At 41.3% G+C, this 21,014-nt stretch overlaps 1 protein-coding gene across 2 annotated transcripts in view; it reads right to left on the bottom strand.

Moving 5' to 3' along the window:
- Positions 1 to 6,716: 6,716 nt before the first annotated feature.
- The window catches only part of LOC137759609 (protocadherin alpha-13), a 152,143-nt gene continuing 137,845 nt past the window's right edge, over positions 6,717 to 21,014 (bottom strand). For both annotated transcript variants that reach the window (XM_068536035.1, XM_068536036.1), the window contains exon 4: positions 6,717 to 7,317. In XM_068536035.1, coding sequence (XP_068392136.1) covers positions 7,007 to 7,317 — 311 coding nt within the window. In that variant the 3' untranslated portion in view covers positions 6,717 to 7,006. The remainder of the gene's footprint in view (positions 7,318 to 21,014) is intronic.

The following is a 21,014-nucleotide window of genomic DNA, read 5'->3' as shown; positions in this document are numbered from 1 at the left end:
GAATTTTAAAAAGCTGTGGAAAGAAAGAAAGAAGAAGCTGTGGAAAAGAAAAGAAAAAAACTGGCCTGTAGAGATAGGGGAAGGATAAAGCAGACTAAGAAAAATAACTAGAGAAGATAAAGTTAAAAAAAAAAAAAAGATTTCTTCTGGCTTTCTAGTCTCTGGTCCCTTCTGGAGGCCCAGCTGCCTTCCAATTCTTAGTTTCAATGAGACAAACTTGTATCCTTATAATAGATATTCCTTTTTAGCTTAAGCTAGATGGAGTTGGTCTCTTTAACTTGCAATCAAAGAATCTTTTCTACAATGTACATCTAGCCAGAAGAAACGGACATGTTCCTTAGCCTCTTGGCCCTATCATTCCAAATATATGCAAAGAAACTAAATTTCTATTGGATTTAAACTCAGCCTGCAGAAACCCACCTCCCCGCCCTAGGAGCAACCCCAGGCTTTATCCAGCACTGCCCATCCCAGCTACTGCTCCCTAACACATGCACCACCCACCAATGTTCCACAACTGGTGTAGGGGACAAAATTTTCCACCCAATATGTGTCTCTTTGGCATGAGGATTAATTTAGGCTGATTATTTTTAAGAAGCAGAAGAATCAAGAAATCTGTCTTTTTACCTCCCACTTAGCTGCCTAGAGAATCTGGATATGACACAACATTGTAAATCAACTATACTTCAAAAAAAAAAAAAAAAGAGAGAGAGTTTAGATAAAGGGCCTCTTCGCAGAATAGTGCTGTCATCAGATATAAGCAAAGAAAAACTAGGGGTTATGGGGGGAACTGGGCAGGGCCTAGAGATCAGAATCCACTCTGTGTCCCATTGTCTCTGCAGGCCCAGCGAACATCTGTTTACCAAACATTTGCTTTTTCATCTCCATGTGAATTGCCTTCCTCTCCTTAGAAGTCCCAAACTGCTACCCCCAACATCTTCTTTTGTCTTTAGCTGAAGATGGTGTTTAAGGTGAGGGTTTTGGCCATTTTGGTGAGTTACTCAGTTTTCCTGGTCTCTCCCAGGTATATGTGTTATTAAACTTTTGTTTGACTTTCTCTTGTTAATCTGTCTCATGGGGATTTAATTCTTAGACCAGCCAGAAGAATGTAGAAAGTAGAGGAAAATCTCTTCCTCCTGGACACGGGCATCTCAATCTGTGATTGGAAGAAGAAAGTATTTGGGTGAAATGCAGCTCCTAGGAAATGATTTTGGATAAGTAAATGAACACAAATCTTTCTGACTTCTGTCTGTCTTTCTTGTGAATGTCTATTCTGTTTTTCATCATTCATCTATATAAATAGAGCCATAATTGACTGCTGAGTGCTAAAAATGAGTATAAGTTCAGATGGAGGACTGTGGTTATTGCAGAGGGAGTCACTTAATGTTCATAAAAGCCTTCTACATTTCCTCTTTTTTTAAAAAAAATAAATTTATTTATTTATTTATTTATGGCTGTGTTGGGTCTTGGTTGCTTGGGCTTTCTCTAGTTGTGGCGAGCAGGGGCTACTCTTCGTTGCGGTGCAGGGGCTTCTCATTGCGGTGGCTTCTCCTGTTGCAGAGCACGGGCTCTAGGCGCACAGGCTTCAGTAGTTGTGGCACACGGGCTCAGCAGTTGTGGCTCACGGGCTCTAGAGCGCAGGCTCAGTAGTTGTGGCGCACGGGCTTAGTTGCTCCACGGCACGTGGGATCTTCCCGGACCAGGGCTTGAACCCGTGTCCCCTGCGTTGGCAGGCAGATTCTTAACCACCGCGCCACCAGGGAAGTCCCTACATTTCCTCTTTGGGATACACCTAGAACAGGTTTTATAAAGCTGAGCAACTGAATTTATCACTGCATGTAAGTGCTATTTGTTGTTTATAGTAGCAAAAATCTGGATAGAACCCAATTGTCCATTAATAGAGGAAAAAATGAGTACATTATGACATTATGATCTATTATATGGGATTTGTACAGGAGTTAAAAAGAATAATTTAGAGTTGACCTGGAGAAATCTCCCTGTTATTGTAAGTTAAAAAAACAAAAAACAAAGACTTCAGGGTAATGAGCATGGTATTAGCTTGTTTTTAGTTAAAAAAGAAAGCAATTAAACTTATGTGTATGTGATATATACACATACACAAAAGTTTAATTCTCTACATTTTACCTAACTGGTGCTGGGGCTCAGGACAGGCTGTGCCAAAATAGGCCACATATTTTGAATTAAAGTTACTTAAGAAATGGCCAATGCAAGAAGGACACCCTGACCCACCTTTCTGTCTCCCTGAAAGCGTGAAATAAATCTCCCGTGTGAAAAGTGCATTCCCTGCATCTGGAGGTAGAAGGATGCCCTTATCCCCAGAGACAGGGTATTTGGTCCCAGAAGCCTATCATAAACAAACCATGTTACTTCTTTATCAATACTACCCCAAGCCCAAACTCTTTTTAGACTCTTCACTAATTGATCACCCAAAACCTGTTTCTTTGACCTGTCAATTCCTTACTAATTTATTGTTTCCTTGTCTAAAAAGTACAAAAGCTGCCTGCTTTGGCCACTTCTTAGGTGCCATTTCTGTAAGACCTCCATGCGCGTGAAGTAAAATTTGTTTCTTTCTCTCCTGTTAATCTGTCTTGTGTCAATTTTAATATTAGTCGAGCCACAAGAACTCAAGGCAGGTAGAGGGGGACATTTTCCCCTTCCCGACACTGGTTATGACAATAAGGTTGCTATATACCACTCTTAGACACAACTTCAAAGGGAGAATAGCACCATGCTCACTGACTAAAGTCTCCTTCCTAATTATAATAGGAATGTCTCTGTGTGGGTATGTGAGTGTGTGCAGACAGAAAAATGTGGAAAAGCATATCTTAAAATGTTAACAGTGGATACCTGTGTGAGGGAGAATTGAAAGAAGCTGGTTGAGGAAATTAACTTTTCTTTATATGCCTCTGGATTCTTTGATTTATAAAAAAAAGAGCATGTATTACTTTTATAATAAAAATTCAATGTGTAAAATTGAAGTTAGGCTAGTAAAAGCAGAGCTTAAAAATGGAGGCTGTTTAATCAGCCCTTCAGTAATGTTTATGGATCAGAGGTCAATTTTTTTAGCTCTGCTCTAAGACCAACTACTGGCTGAGTGGTTGTCTAAATTGTTCATGTTCTTTGTGGATTGATGATGCCCAAGTCACATGATAATTGCATAACCTAACAAATTGCTGGGCTTTTTGTTTTTCACTACCCATTTTTCCCCATTTTCTTTATGTACACTAGACTACATTTTATGGAAGCAAATTTATCAGTGTCTTTCTCACAGGAGCTTAAGCTCAGAGACAAGCTCAGAGACTTTTCTGAGAAAAGACCTTAAGGATTTAATGTTTCATCAGGCATTGGGTACAATGGTCTGTGAGGCACTGGAGGAACCAAATTTTGTTCTGCACTGCAGAAGCTGAATATGAGGGGTGAGCATAAAAGTGGAGTAAAAATATTTTTATTGCCAAGTATGTTATTTTACCATCCCCCATCTGCATTTTAATCAGTAGGAAAAGTGTCCTGAGGGTAATAGCTAAATCTTTCAAAAAACGGATGAGGAAATGGAAGAAAAGGATTCTTAATAATAACTATATATTGAGCATTATGGTGTGCCAGACATTGTGCTAAAACCGTTTTGAGATTATCTCGCTAAATCTTCCCCACAAATCTATAAGGTCTGTATTATAATTATGCCTATTTTGTAGATGATGAAATGGAGGCTGAAGAACTGAGAGGAGTAGTGGCTTGTCCAAGATTCCCCAGCCAGTAAGTGACAGAGTTAATACCAGCTTATTTTTTTCTCTAAGTAGATTCACCATACATCCCAGTTTGCCTGAGCTAGTCCCAGTTTACATCTTGTATCCTGAAGTAATTAGTAATGTTGTCCCCTTTCCATCTCACAAATGGACTTGACAACAAATTTACAGCCGCTCCATCTCAAGATCTCCCTATCTTGGTACTATTGCTTTTGGGGCCTGGAAAATTCTTTGTTGTGAGGGGCTGTCCTGTGTTTGGCAGCATTGCTGGCCTCTACCCGCTAGATGCCAGTAGCCCCCCACCCAAATAACAAACAAAAATGTATCCAGATGTTGCCAAATGTCCCCTGAGGGGCAAAGTTGTTCCTACTTGAGAATCACTGCATCTAAAGCCTATGCTCACAAAAATTTAACTACAGAAGGAAAATATCATCTATTTGCTACAGAACATGTACTATGAGCCTACCTATTACACTAGCTGGCACACACCCTGTACTCAATAAAAGTTAATTTCTTGGGGGCATTATTTGATTTCCCAGTTGTAGAGAGGTACAAGGGCTAAACAAACAATGAACAAGATGACTGGAGGGCCCTAGTGATTAAAATTGGTTTGTTGCAATTTTTATTAGAGAAGACTGAAATGGTGTACTGGGAAGTGACCCAGAAACCTCCTGGCTGCCCGTTCTGGTAATATTGTGGAATTTGATTCTTGATTCCATTGGGTGTCATGCCTTAGTAATGAACATAATAGCCAGGGAGACAGCCAGAGAATGATACGGTAAGTTTTACACTGCAACCTTCTTCAATTATAATAGCTAATAATAATCAGTGTTCTATTTTCTCCTACTCTTCCTCTTAGAAATGACCACCATTTCTTTCATACCACCATTTTCCATTTATTAGCAATAACAGAGGAAATACCAATAGCACCAATCAAAAATGAATCCACATGACGTGTTTTATCCTTACAGCTGTAATAACTAGTAACTAACATGGATTGGAAAGCACTTTGCAAATGTAAAAAGTGCTGTACAGATGCATTATAATTATCATCATTAATAAATTAGCCCGATTCTCCTAGTATTCAAAAGGCACGTAAGGTCAGATACATGGGTTTCAGTGGGGCAAAATGATCACAACCTACAATGTAGCAATGGTTCACATGTGTTAGCAATAAGTTTTACCCCATGCAATCCTGCAGAGCTGAAGTTACACACCCTTCAAAAAATGGGAGAATGAAGCTAAAAGTAGACAAAACAGGTTTTTTTTTTTTTTGAGATTTAATGCTTTTAATAACAGACTCCTACCTCTTTTATGTTAACTTTTAAAAGATAATATAATTAATCAAACTTCTAAATTGTACATTTTAGAAAATTAAAATTTCTTATTTAAGGTGACAGTAAATTTTATTATTCTCTATGAGCTGATATTCCACATATTGTTAGAATTTCAAAGTATTCTGTGAATTCAAAGAGGTCAGATTGGTAAATTTTGTGCTTGCACACCCTCAGGAAATATCTTCAGTATGCATTCCAGAACTGTTACTAGAGAAAAACAGCTTTATCCATTTCCTTGCCAGCAAGAGTCTTAGCAAGAGACAGCTCTTGGCTGACCATAAATAAAATTCCTTGAATCACCAGTATCTTGATTTAAGAAAGAAATTTTACTGTGTCTTTCATACACAAAAGTTGATTAACAATGGTTAAAAAAACTCTACTGCACTTTTTCACAGGTGTACAAAAGGAAATATAATGGAATTACATTCAACAATAAAGCTTAAAGTTCACTCTAGGTAATAGTTGCAGTAACATTCACATACACAAGCACAGAGTAAATATATATCAGGAGTCTTATAATAGCATACAGCATACATATGGGAGATTGAGCTCAGGTAACATCATAGGTGTTAGCAAGATTAGCAATTCAGAGTGTTATAGAAAAGGAAAACTAAACCAAAGAGAAGGTGTTGGCGATCACACCAAGACAAATCACAGAATTAGAGGATTGGAAAGTCTGCTCACTGTATGTATGAGAAAACAACATTTTTCTTCAATTTCTGGGTCTTGATATAGTTGGTTAGAGAAGGTTGTGTATTCAAAGTGCACATAATTGTTTCTTAGAAAACAGAGAGAGAAAGATCCATTTATTTAGTAATTAATACATGCAAGAGGCAGCCCCAGAGTGACCTGAAAGAGTAAAGCTGTGATTGGCAGGTGGCCGGTATAATACAGATGTTTCAGGCAATTCTCTTAAAGCACTTCTGTAGCAGCAATGATCATTTAAATGGCTGTAGACTGAATTCTCTTTCGAGGATAGTTTAGGGGAATTGAATTCATCATATTTCTCTTTAAAGATTTATAGTTATAGATTTTCTCTTTTTTAAATAAATCTATCAACAAACAGCATAAAGTGAGGTGCTGGGGTTTTCTTTTGCTTTTGCATATGTGTTGTCGGAAAAGAATCTGACCTTTTCATAACATTGTGTGCAAAAGAATTTTTAATAAAGTGAGCACAAGGACATATACAGGAAACACATCAGATCTGCTTCTGTTGCCCTGGTTGGCCCCCTGTTAAACACTGAACTATTGGCTTGTAGGTAAAATGCAGGTTTTAGGTATAATGACACCACAGCCAAGAGACTTAGGGATTCCTAAAGCCTTGTCAGTGGGGGGAGTTTTGTCTGCTAGAGGGTGGCCACCGCCTCTTCAGCTGTAAGATTTAGAAAGTCTGGTACCTTTTCGTTTCACATTTCCCACTGTTGATTTGCCTTTGTTTCCCAGCCCTCCTAGTCTAATCTGGCCCATCCCAGCCAACATATTCCCCGGTGGCCACACATACCCAGCGGCCACAGACACTCAAGCTGCTCAATCTCAAAACCTTTCAGCCTGCCCTGAAAGTGTCATCAAGACAGGATCCCCGGAGCACAGGGCAGAGAGTCCAACCTCTCACTGGCGGGGCTGGGAAGCCTCTCCTTTGTGGCGGAGGAGAAAGGAGACTTGGGTCTGCTTTTTAGGTTCTGAAAACAAGCCAGAGTGGAGAGAGAGAGTTAACACCAGACTTAGTAAAGCTTTTAAGACAAAACTTGTTAAATGTGATCTAGACAGACATAGGGAACTTTCTGCAGATTTCTGAGGTCTATAAGAAAGGGCTCATGTGGATAGGAAAAGGAGTAGGGAGTTGCTACATGGGAGAGATTTGCCATTATTACAAAAACTGGCTAAGTGGCTTGTTTCCATTAGATGACCTCACTGGTCACTGTTGTCAGTCGTGCTGTTCCCTTTCTCTTTTTTCTCCTGGGTCTTGTTACCCTTCTTCTTTTTCTTCTTTTTCTTGGTCTCCTCCTTTTTGCCGAAGGTTATGAAGTCACTTTTGTCAATTTGGCTGTTAGTAGGCTCCTGCCGGATGGAGATGATTGCAGGAGATCCTGGGATAATGAATTTGTCTGGCAACTCACCGGGACCAGATTGTTTGGGGTTGCCTGGTCCGTATTTAAAGGTCCAGCTGTTGCTGTTGACACCAGCACCGACTGGAGGGGACACCTCTCCTGCCTCTGGTTCTGCAAGACAAACCATCGCAAGTCAGTCACAGAGTCAACATATGCTTTCCATATGCCACACCAGGAGCCTGAACACAGGAGAGGCTGCACAGATGGTCATGGCCCCCATGAAATCGTGAGTTATTTCTTCAAGCCTAGGGCAAGGCCAATGTTTGGAAACAAGCAGGAAGGCAGATTTTTTTCACCAGAGGGTCCAGAAATCTAGGTTTCTAGTAACATATTTTTGGTTCTTTGTGAAGAATTTTCTAAAGAATATCTGGTTGTGTGAGAGAGTGGCATGGACATATATACACTACCAAATGTAAAATAGATAGCTAGTGGGAAGCAGCCACATAGCACAGGGAGATCAGCTCGGTGCTTTGTGACCACCTAGAGGAGTGGGATAGGGAGGGTGGGAGGGAGGGAGATGCAAGAGGGAAGAGATATGGGAACATATGTATATGTATAACTGATTCACTTTGTTAAAAAGCAGAAACTAACACACCATTGTAAAGCAATTATACTACAATAAAGATGTTAAAAAAAAAAAAAAGAATATCTGGTTGTGATTACCCTGCCTGGGAGTGAGGCAGGAAACGTACTTGATTAAAGCAGAATATGCAATAAAATACCTAGGAATAAATTTAACCAAGAAGACGAAAGACCTGTACACTGGAAACTTTATGACATTTATGAAAGAAATTGAAGGAGATAGAAACAAATGGAAAGATATTCCATGCTCATGGATTGGAAGAATTAATATTGTTAAAATGCCCATACTACCCAAAGCAATCTATAGATCCAATGCAATCCTTATCAAAATTCCAATGGCATTTTCCACAGAAATAGAACAAACAATCCTAAAATTTGTATGGAACCACAAAAGAACCCAGTAGCCAATGCATTTTTTTATTTTATTTTTTAGATTTATTTATTTATGCATGCATGCATGCGGTGTGGCATGCGGGATCTTAATTCCCCTACCAGGGATCAAACCTGTGCCCTCTGCAGTGGAAACATGGAGTCTTAACCATTGGACCACCAGAGAAGCCCCAGCCAAAGAATTCTTGAGAAAGAAGAACAAAGCTGGAGGCACCAAGCTTCTAAACTATATTACAAAGCTATAGTAATCAAAACAGTATGGCATAAAAAGACACACAAATCATGGAAGAGAATACAGAGCCCAAAAATAAACTCATGCAAAAATGGTCAGTTAATTTATGGCAAACAAGCCAAGAATATACAATGGGAAAAGGACAGTGTCTTCAATAAATGATGTTGGAAGAAATGGACAGCCACATATAAAAGAATGAAACTGGGCCTCTATCTTACACCATACACAAAAATTAACTCAAAATGGATTACAAACTTGAACATAAGACCTGAAACCATAGAACTCCTAGAAGAAATCATAAGCAGTAAGCTCTTTACTATCAGTCTTAGCAATGATTTTTTTGAATCTGATAACAAAAGCAACAAAAGCAAAAATAAACATATGATACTACATCAAACTAAAAAGCTTCTGCACAAAGAAGGAAACCAACGAAATGAAAAGGCGACCTACAGAATGGGAGAAAATATTTGCAAATCCTATATCTGATAAGGGGTTAGTATCCAAAATATATAAAGAAGTCATAGAATTCAATATTAAAAAAACTCCAAACAATCTGATTGAAAAATGGAAAGAAAATCTGAATAGACATTTTTCCAAAGAAGACATACAGATGGCCAACAGGTACGTGAAGAGGTGCTCAATGTCACTAATCAGAGAAATACAAATCAAAACCACAATGAGCTATCACCTCACACCTGTTAGAATGGCTGTTATCAAAAAAACTAGAAATAGCAAGTGCTGGTGAGGGTATGGAGAAAAGGGACCCCTTGTCTACTGTTGGTGGGAATGTAAATTGGTGTAGCCACTATGGAAAAGAGTATGGAGGTTCCTCAAAAAATTAAAAATAGAGCTAGCATATGATCCAGCAATTCCACTTCTGGGTATGTATCTAAAGAAAGCAAAAACACTACCTTGAAAAGATATATGTACCCCCATGTTCATTGCAGCATTACTTACAACAGCCAAGATATGGAAGCAATTTAAGTGTCCATTGATGGATGAATGGATAAAGAAAATGTGATACACATACACACACACACACAGCTGAATTTTATATATATACAAAATTCAGGGGGCTTCCCTGGTGGCGCAGTGGTTGAGAATCTGCCCGCCAATGCAGGGGACACGGGTTCGAGCCCTGGTCTGGGAAGATCCCACATGCTGCGGAGCAACTAGGCCCGTGAGCCACAGCTACTGAGCCTGCACGTCTGGAGCTTGTGCTCCGCAACAAGAGAGGCCAGTTCAGTGAGAGGCCCACGCACCGTGATGAAGAGTGGCCCCCACTCGCCGCAACTAGAGAAAGCCCTCGCACAGAAGACCCAACACAGCCAAAAATAAATAAATAAATAAATAAATATTAAAAAAAAAAATTCAGCCATAAAAAAGAATGACATCTTGCCATTTGTGACAACATGAATGGACCTCGAGGGCATTACGCTAAGTGAAATAAGTCAATATTTAAATATTTGACAAAATAACACCGAGAAAGACAAATACCATATGATCTCACTTATATGTGGACTCTAAAAAAACAAACAAAAAAACAAGCTTATAGCTACAGAGCACAGATTGGTGGTTGCTAGATGGTGGTGGTGGTAGTGAAGGGTGCCAAAAGGTCCAGACTTACAGTTATAAAATAAATAAGTCATGGGATGTAATGTACAGTATGGTAACTACAGTTAATAATACTGTATTGCATACTTGAAAGCTGGTAAGAGAATAGATCTTAAAAGTTCTCATCATAATAAAAAAGTTTTTTTGTAACTATATATAGTGACAGATGTTAACTAGTCTTATTGTGATCATTTTACTATGTATACAAATAGTAAATCATGTTGTACACCTGGAACTAATATAATATTATGTGTCAATTATATCTCAATTAAAAATAAAAGATAAGATATATATAGGTACATGTAAAGTATTATAGGACCGAGAGGCAAAAATTATTACACTTGAGAAAGTCAATTGAGATTCCAGAAGAGAGGTGAAATTTGCGCTGAGACTTGAGAAAATGATTATGCATCCACAGGGGCTTCCAGTGCAAGACTTTCCCAAGAGTCTGGTTGGAAGACACACCATAAAGTATACCAATGACTTCTAGAAGAGTAGAGGTCAGAGCTAGAGAAGAAGAGTAATGGTCTCTCTGAGCGAAGTGATCCCAGTGGCCATGACGTTGAAACCTTTTGGCATCACAGCAGTGTTCATGTATCTGACACTGCTTCTTTGGTGGAGCCATGAAAAGTTCTGCCAGATAAACAGTTTACGTTTGATTGTAGTTTGGGATTCTCTACATCTGCTACTTCCATCTCCTTACCTTCCACCACTTCTCAATCTCCTCTAATTTGGCATCCTTGAGCACTACTTTTCTAACATTGCTCATGGCAAGCTCACTGATTATATTACTTCCAAAGCCAGTGGTCACATTTTAGTCTTCATCTTATTGAACTTCTCAGCAGCATTAGTAATCCCCTTCTTGAAACACTTATTTTTTTATGAGTTCCTTATCAAACCATTCTCCTGACCATTCTCTCTGGCTGTTCTTTGTCAGTTTCCTCGCAGGATTCTCTTTACCTATGTATTGCAGCTTCCTTGGGTTTGGCCCTAGACCTTTTCTTCTTCTTTCTCTTCACTCTCTCCTTTTGGAATCTCAGCCTGTCCATGGGTAAACAAACCATCTAAATATGCTGACGAGATACAAATGTATACTTAAAGCCCACAGGTCTCTCCAATCTCATGTATCCAACTGCCTATCTGGTATCTCCTCTTGGCAGTCTCATGGGCAACTCAAACTGAAGGAATCTGAAATCAAACTCATGATTCCTCTCCTCTATTCCCTTCTAAATCTCTCATCTCAATCGATGATATGCCATTCACTCCAATGCTCAAGGCAGAAGCTTCAGAGCCATTATTCATTTTTCTCTATTCTTCATTTATAATATACCAACACCTGTCATTTCAGCCTCCTAAACATATCTAGACTTTGTCCTCTTCTCATTTTCACTGCTGCTACCTTTTTTCAGGACACGATTATCTTGTATGTGAATTACAACAATAGCTTCCTCCTTGTTCAGCCTGCTTCTACTTTTGCCTCTCTCTAACCTTCCACACATAGCCAGAGTCATCTTTATTCCTTAAAGTCTTTCTCCGTTTTTAAAATACTGAAGTATAACATGCACACAGTAAAAATCCTTTAAAAAATAGAAATTATTTTATATCACTCCCCTTGCTTAAAATTATTTGAAGGTTTTCTATTGCCTTGAGAGGAAAAAAAAATCAAACTCCTTAACATGGTATACAAAGCCCTTCAATAGCCTGTTATTTTTTATTCTCCAATTTCACCTACAAGTGTCCCTCTTACCACTATCCTCCAGCCACACAGGTTTTCTTTCAATTCCTCAACACCCCTTGGGATTGTTTTTTGCCTCAAAATCTGTATACATACGGTTTCTTTTTGCCTAGAATGGTCTCCCCTCCATGCTTAGCATGACTCCTCATTCTTCAAGTCTGTGCTTAATTGAAATCTCTTCAGAGAGGCATTCTATGACCATCCTAGCCAAGCAGGACCCCCTTCACACCTATCTCTTATCACTGTAAGGTCCAGAGAAGCAGAAAATATGTATGTATTTTTTAATTTTAAAAAAAATTTTTACTGGAGTACAGTTGATTTACAGTGTTGTGTTTCAGGTGTATGGCAAAGTGAATCAGTTATACATACAGATATATCCACTCTTTTTTTTTTAGATTCTTTTCCCATATACGCCAGAGTATTGAGTACGTTCCCCGTGCTATACAGCAGGTTCTTTTTAGTAATCTATTCTATAAGGAAATATATCTGTTTTATTCACCAGTGTGTAGCCAGTGTCTAGCACAATTCCTGGCCCATAGCAGGTGTTTGATAAATACTTGCTGGATGGATGAATGAAAGGACTGATGTGAGAAATGGAAGTGGTGCCCACTCCTTAGCAGATCAAATAACTTTCCATTGCCGCACTCTGGAGTCCCTAAAGACAAGCAGGAAATGCATGTGAAGTGCTGAGGCTGACTCCAGCACAAATGAAAGAGCTCAATAAATGGAATCACACATGGGCAACTATACATGGCGCAGCTCTCAGGGCTAGGACAGCAGGGTAAGGATATTGCAAATTTAGTCCAAATACCAGCAGACTGTAGGGAAAGGGAGTAGGAGAGTTTCTTTTCTCCCATAAACCCCTTTGCTACACCATGCTTCCCCTGGCAGAGCTGACACTATAGCTCTTTGGACATAGGGCTATAGATATTTTTTCTCTGAGACTGATTTCTTTGATTCGTCTAAGATAATCAAATCTGCAATTGAGCTCAGCCAGAATCTGCCTGTTGACCTTTCAAATACAGGCCCTGCCCCTGAGAGACTGAGACAAAAGTGAGAAATGCATTTAAAAGCCTCTGACTTGGCGTCTAGGAGAACTGGGTTTCAACACCACTCTGTAGTCCTTTAGTTGCTCTCACAGAGTCCAAGATGGAAATTTTTCTGACCACAGCCAGGACTCTGTATGAGGCCTCTAGGACTGTCATCTGGAGATGCAGAGTTCAGAGATATTTTTATCTTGCAGAGTTAAAGGACCTTAATGGCCGTGCCTATAGGCGGAGGGAGCCTCTCACAGCAGGATCCCTAAGAGTTGATGAGCTTCTTTTACATGTCACTGAGCTTCTTCGGCCTTTGCTGGGAGCCTTGGTTGGGTCTGATTCAGCCTCCACTCCAAGAAGAATTCAGGTGCATCCTCCTCATGTTCAGCTTCTGCAGAGCAGAACAAGATCTGGTTTCTCCAGTGCCTCCCAGATCCTTGTACCCAACCTGTTCTGGCTGATGTGTGTGCAAACATCTCTGAGGGTTCATTCAGGTGAAATAATATCTTAAGGCTGTGACAAACAACATTTACTGACCTCCTAAATCTGAGTCCCTTTAGGCCAAGAGCACTGAAGCCCTTGACCACCTTCGCTTATAAAGTGCTGTGACTTTGGGGCAGAATCAAGGCGATACTCCTTGATGAGAATATCTCATGAGAAAGATGAAAAAGGAAGATGAGGAAAAGATGAGAAAGGAAGATGCACCTTTTCTGCCCCTAACCCCAGCCCAGGGCCAGTCTCAGGTCAGTCAAGGGAATGTTTCTTCTTTCAGTGCTGTCTCCCTCCCCCCCTCCTGGGACCTCCCACAGGTCCCCTCGCCTCTGCTCCCAGGGACCCAGCTCACTGGCTCACAAAGGCAAGACTGAGACACAGCCACGACCCAAATGAATGGATCTACTAGAGCCTAGAAGGAGGAATTCTGAGAGACATCAAGCGGCGGAGGATCAGCCCTTCCCTGACATTCAGATTACAACCCAATGGAATTTGAAAGTTTAATAGAGTATGATCATAATTATAGTAAAAGGTTTTGCCTTTTTTTTTAAATTGGCTGATTTCTCCACAGTAGGTAGGGATACACGTAAAAATGTGAACAACATACACTTTTGTTTTACAAAGGCATATAGATCTGCAGCTTTAAAAACTGCCTTATGGGGGTAGCTGACCACTTCACCTAATCCAATAACCCACTTTAGGCACTTCCCTTAGACACTGCCCAGGGTCTTTTGGGCAACATTCCCTACTTTCTTCTTTCATTCTAAACTAACTCTGGCTGGAGTTTAGCCTCAGTGACTGGGAACAATTGAGCTGGAGGCTTTACCAGTGCAGATGCCAGGGAAGGTCCTGAAGATTGTGAAGCAAATGCCACACTTGTAAACCTACCCCCAACCCCTATTCTAATCTGCTCTGGACAATCAACTAAGGCCAGGAGAGGTTTATCTGATTTACACAGACTTCCCCTAACAGAACAACCCACAGTCATTTTGACCAAGAATAGTACTTTCAGGAAAGTTCTTAGAGGGGCAAGGCTGGAGAATGTTGGAGGATTTTTAATCCTCTTTTCCTCTCCTCCTCTTGCTTTGCTCTTCTGAACTTGAGGGCTTGCCCTGGTTCTATCACTTAATGGTACATAGTCCTGGGCAATTTACATAAACGACTCTGAGCCTCAGTTGCCTCAGGCATAAAATGGAGGTGATCACCTTCCTGTCTTCATCAGGGTTATGAATTAGTTAACATTTACTCTGCCTTCCTATGTGCTAGGCACTGGGCTAAGCGGATCTGCATATGCTATATAATTTTTACTCCTCACAGGAACCATAGGAAGTAGATATTGCCAATATCCATGTCTGCTTTATAGATACGTTGGTTTTATAAATGAAGAGACTGAAGACCAATCGTCACAGGGTTACTAACTGGTGGAGTCTGGGACTCAAATCTAGGTAGTCCCACTCCAGTTACGAACGAGACCCACATCCTGAGCTGTATATGAAGGCCCTTTGAAAACCCTGAAGCATTATACAAATGTAGCAATGGCTCTGGCTGTATCTGTTTAGTCACCATTTGGGAGACGGCGATGCAGGCAGGAGCCTCTAAGCGAGAATCAATAGAAAGAAGTGTGGCGGTGGGGGGAGGGGTGGGACTGCGGGAGGGAGCGCTCAGCTCCGGAAAATCGCAGCCCAGCCGGCAGGTTGCCGCCCCTCCCCTTCGCTCCCCATTCATCCCTTTGTTACCATCTCTGGGATTCTGGTGCTGAGGTTAATAAAGAGCTTCCAGAAAACCCATCATTTTGATTAAAGCCGGGGACCATCTTGCCAGACAGCACTCTGGAGCCTGCCTACCGCCCACTCCGCTAGGTCCGTGCAGCCAGCAAAGGCTATTAAATGATTACAGCCGTTTCCGGCCCCACCAGGCAGCTCCCCTGGACTGCTTGCTCTCCGGCGCTGGCTGCTGCTTCTGCTGCTGCCTCTGGCCGCGCAGGGAAGGGTCAGGGCACGGAAGGCTGTGCAGATTCTGGGTTTGCAAGTGAACACCCAGGCTTTCTGCACAGGGACACCTCGCTTCTCCTGGACTCCTTTCCCACCCCTCCAGCCACTGCGGCCCTTCAAGCAGCTCCAATTTCATTTGAGCCTTCTGTGGCTTTGAGCAACCATTTCTTCTGTGTGTGTGTGTGTGTGTGTGTGTGTGTGTGTGTGTGTGTGTGTGTGTGTGTGTGTGTGTGTGTGTGTGTGTGTGTGTCTGTCTGTCTTTCTCTCTCTGTCTCTCCCTCTCTTTCTCTACCAGAACTTGGCAGATTGTAGAATTATACATGCTCAGACCAAAACGCAAAAAGCATCTGCCATCAAACCCACTGAAAGACCAGGATGTAAAACATATCTCGCTCCCTCCCCACCCCCTATCCCACCATCTGTAGGGTTTGTGGACTGCTTGGACAAGCTCTGCCTCCTCTCCCTCACTCGATCCTTTATGAATTGGGCAAAGTAAATCTGAGTAATTACAGCCCACAAAACACAGGAGGATGATGGCTGGAAACCCAAATCCTGTCCAGGATCAGAGACAGGGAAAGAAAGCTAAAACCACCTGGGCATTTCCCCACTGCTTCTTAGTCCTTCAACTGACAGTGGAAAGAATTTGCCATGGAAACAGGGGAATGTAAAAATATACTCCCTGTTCTCTTTAAGACTTTAGGCTCTATAATCAGAATACTAGGCTTAAATCTGGCTACATCATGTAAATTACGTGATGTTTAGCAAATTAATTATCTCTGGGCCTCAGTTTTCATGTGTAAAGGAATAATACCATCCACCTCACAGGGTTGTTACAGGATTAAATGTAATTATCCTTAGAGAGCACATAACACAGTGCCTAGCATAAAGTAAAAGCTCATCACATTTTACTTGTTAGTAAGATCAGAGTAGCAGAAGATTCACTCGTTTAAGGAATATCAATCGATTGCTTATTATGGGCCAGGTACTTTCTTAGGCACTTTATTAGGCACTTTGCATATACATATATTTTATATATATATATTATTAAAAAAATATATTTTTAAGATTTCCATTTTATAGATAAGGAAAGTGAAGGCTTGAATTACCACAAGATTGTCTGCCCTGAATCAAACAGTGATTTGGTAATAAAGCTGAAAAATTATTCTTGTACTGACTCCTCAGCTCAATATTAGAATTATTATTATTTTTTACTTCTATTGAAGCCTTGGGGATGGGGGAGAAGACAGAGCTGAGCTGACTCACAGGCCTAGCATCCTGATCCCTGCAGTAGCTGGGAAGGGATGGTGTGTGTGTGTGTGATCAGAAGGTAGGCTTGGTGATGGGAAACTAATCCGATAGCCACTCCCCAGAGGCTGCCACTTCTGGGTGTTTCGCCCGCTTAGGGTGGGTTGAATGAGCTGGAAGAAGACTGTGCGGCTGTTTGGTGCCTCAGGCCACAGCTGGGCTAATTTTCAGTAATCTTGGAGCGGAAGAGATAAATGCAGTGGCATATTTTTAAAGCCATAGCTCTTGCTTTGTGCCCAAAATAACTCTGCCATTTCTAGGTTGACTATAAAGACACCACGTGCTGAGAACCCAGATTCAAAAATTGGAATGGTTGGTCTCAAATCTTCCTAGCTCTCCACAGCCAGCTAAAAAAACAAAATAAAATAACATTTCTTCTTTCTGTGACCCCGTCAGCTAGGAGGGCTCAGGCTGCGTGGTTTTCTCTACCTTATTTTCTCGTCACTAAAGTCCTCCAGGGTCTTGGGAGGGCAATTTCTTCTTACAATGTCCCCTGCCCCAGCTGCTGTTATAACCTGGGGTAGCAGAATGCTTAAAATGAACGTTTGGGGGTCACACATTTTGAGTTGAATCTCAGCCTTAGCACTTATTTGTTGTGTAACCTTGAGCAAGTCACTCAACCTCTCAGTATTCTTTCACATGTAAAACAAAGATAACCATATCCATCTAATGGGATTGTGATCATTAAAAGGAGACAATGCTCATAAATCACACAGAATAACATTTGGCATGCAGAAGCCGAAATAGAGGATACGTATTATTACTACGCGGTAGTCCTCTAAGGAACCTGACTCCTCTAACAACTGATTCCTGGTTGCAGTACTTCCACAAACTATTTTCCAGGGGCCCTCCTCCCATCAGGCTCTGCCCCTCCCAGGGATCATTAAAACTGGCTAGCTGTGAGTCTTCCAGCTTAGAAACAGTTGCTAGGTAGGGAGCCATTCTCCAGAGCCCTCAGAAACAGGCAGGAAGGAGGCAGCTCAGGCAAGGTGGACAGCAGCCTGGATTAGGTATCAAAAGCCTTGGGTTCAAATTGCAGCTCCACGATTCCGCTTTCCAGTCTTTTCTACTGCACTGTTTGGGTGACAGTGACTTGTAGTTTCTTTATCTGTAAAATGGATATAGTAGCTACCTCCCAGAGGCATTGTTATCCATTCAACTAAATTTATTTATTATGTACAATAAATCAGACATGGTGCTAGGAATTAGGGTATAGGGTTATGAAGAATACTTGGACAGGTACCCTGCCCTCAAAGAGTTACAGTGTAGAAAAAGACAAGTAAATGAATAAATGCAATATTGTTTTAAGGAATAAACAAGGTAGAGAAACTCTGACATCTTTATGGCATTAAACTCTCTAGAGAGAGTGTGTGCAGAGGTTAAGAGCACAAGAGCCTTGCTTCAGATCCTGGCCCCAACATTTACTAGACAGATGTGTGACCTTACTTAACCCTAGGTGTCTCAGTTTCCTAAGCATTAAAATGGGTATAATAATAGCCTTATCTCTGTGGGTGGTTATACAGATTAAAGGAGTTAATACATGTAAAGTGTTTAGAACAATACTTGGCTTGAGTGCACAAAACATGGTTTAAGTGCTCAATGCTGGTGAGCTATTACTGTTATTATTCACAAGTAAATTCTCTCCTTTCGGTGCTCCAGTATTCTCAACCCTGAGGGCTAAGTCCCTTGAAGATGATGTCACTGAGTTTAAGTGACAGAGAGGTGGGGGTTAGAGGGAGTGTATAACAAGTGCAGTCAACCCCAGATAAGAGAGCTCCAATTTGATATGTTCATACCCTATAACCAATAATCCCACTTCTGAAAATTTATTCTATATAATACTAGGAGTGCAAAAGATATATGTATAAGAATGTGGGGACTTCCTGGTGGTCCAGCGGGTAAGACTCCATGCTCCCAATGCAGGGGGCCCAGGATCAATCCCTGGTCGGGGAACTAGATCCCGCATGCATGCCGCAACTAAGAAGCCCGCATGCCTCAACTAAGAGATTCCTCATGCCGCAACTAAAGATCCCGCGTGCCGCAACAAAGACCAGGCGCAGCCTAAATAAATAAATAAATAAATATTTAAAAAAAAAAAAAGAATGTGTACGTTGTTTAAAAAACGAATAGGGACTTCCCTGGTGGTCCAGTGGTTAAGAATCTGCCTTCCAATGCAGGGAATGGGGGGTCGATCCCTGGTCAGGGAATTAAGATCCCACATGCTGCGGGGCAACTAAACCTGCCTGTCACAATTAGAGAGCCCACATGCCACAACTACTGAGCCCGTGTGCTGCCTCTCAACTAGAGAGAGGCCCGTGTGCCACAAGGAAGAGCCTGCGCGCCACAACGAAAGATCCTGCGTGCCGCAACTAAGACCTGATGCAGCCAAATAAATATTTTTTAAAAACCATATATACCAATGGGAAACTGGATAAATAACATAAGATAGACATACAACACTGTATGCCCTTATTAAAGAAGAATGAGGCAGGTCTATATGTAGTGACTTGGAAAGGTATTTGTTAAAAAATAAAAACAAGCTATATACTAATATGCATAATATTATCCCGTTTTGCTTTTTGAAAGCCTACATATTTTTTAATAGACATAGAAAAAACATTCATACATCAATTACGTAATTAAAAATTAATTTGAAAAATATTTGGAAGACTGAATCCTGGTGTAAACTCTGGACTCTGGGTGACAGTGATGTGTCAGCATAGGTTCATCAACTGTAACAAATGCACGCTCTGGTGCTGGTTAACAACAGTGGCGGAGCCTGGGCAGGTGTGAGGACAGGAGCTTACGGGAACTCTCTGTACTTTCCACTCAATTTTGCTATGAACCGAAAACTGCTCTAAAGAAATAAAGTTTATTAATTAAAAAATATATTTGAAGCATACAGACAAAACTGTTAACGGTGGTTGCCTCACTGAAGGGGAGTGGAACGGAGGGAAACTTGAATATTTTCACGTAAATGATGCTGTATTGTTTAATATTTACATCAACAATGTAACTGCGTATTATTTTATAATACAGTACTTTAAACTTTACAGTACAAAAAATCTGGGGGATACACACTAAACTGTTGGTAGCGGATGACTGAAGTTAGGGAGTAAGGTGCTACCCATTTTTAAAATTAATTAATTAACTTATTTATTTTGGCTGTGCCACGTGGCGTGTGGGATCTTAGTTCCCTGACCAGGAATCAAACCCATGCCCCCTGCAGTGGAAGTATGGAGTCTTAGCCACTGGACCGCCAGGGAAGTCCCCTACTCATTTTATTTTAGTTTTTACAGATTTAATTTGTTATGATTTTTGTCCTTTTAGAATTAGAGACAGAGAGATTAAAAAGAATACTAGTCCAGCCTACTTGCTTAATTAGCTGCAAATTCAAAAACTAGCTCAAAAGCTAGCTGAGGCAAAATGTCACTGCCCCAGGTAGCCTGCACCCAGGACCAGCTACATAATTTGCAGGGTCCACTGCAAAATGAAAATGGGGGGCCCCTTGTTAAAAAATGATTAAGAACTTCAAGGCGGCGAAAGCATAGTATTAAACCAAACAGGGCATTTTCCAAGTGCCGGGCCCCACGCAGCAGCCTTGCCTGGACCCCAGAGCCCACCGCTGGGCTCCTCCTTCAGTACCGCAACCTGACCGTGACTCTTCACAGTGGTCTCACCCTGCCTGTCCCACCTGAAACTGGGCGAGGCATCACCATGTCACTCAGTGAGAACACTGCGTCTGGTTTTCGTTAGGTTTTCACATTTTCTCTTCTCTGTCTTCTTCTCTTCCCTCCACCCCATACTTTGTCACAATCTGCTCTTCTTAAGATTTAGCAGCAATCCCAGGCTCTCTGTTGCTGTGTCACTTTGCGGCCTTGAGCAACCATTTCTAGACAAACCGTGATACCTCTGCATTGAGGGTGTAAAACGGAGGTGCTGTCAGAACACTGCAGGGAGGCGGGCAGGAGAATGAGTGTCGTCGGGGAGAACCCTCTCCACCACCACCATCCCCCGACTCTGTGCACCCTAAGACCATTCCATTTCATCTAGCAAAGACGTTGTGAATCCTATTCACTGTGTCCCAGGTATTGTGCTAAGTGCCAGATGTATTAAACTGAGAAAATGGTAACACTTTTGAGTGCTTACCATGAGCTAAGCACCGTGCTAAGCATTTCACAGGCATCATCTCACTTGATCCTTACAGCAGCCTCCAGTCTTTCCTTTTTTACACATTAATAAATCTGAGGCACAATGATGAAGTTGTACCACAGGGAGCTGAGGCACTGTGCAATGCCATGCTACCTCCCTTAAAAAGCTAACACAGGCAAAATTTAAACAAGCCTTCCCTTCACGCTCCACATTTTCTTAGACACCATCAAACCAAGTCCAGCAGAGTTACCTAAGAACATTTCCAAGGCCACTCCTTT

The sequence above is a fragment of the Eschrichtius robustus genome, chromosome 2 (assembly GCF_028021215.1).
Source record: "Eschrichtius robustus isolate mEscRob2 chromosome 2, mEscRob2.pri, whole genome shotgun sequence".
Taxonomy (NCBI): Eukaryota; Metazoa; Chordata; class Mammalia; order Artiodactyla; family Eschrichtiidae; genus Eschrichtius; species Eschrichtius robustus.
Note: the sequence above shows the minus strand (reverse complement) of the source record. Positions and strands in the feature narration are given on the sequence as shown.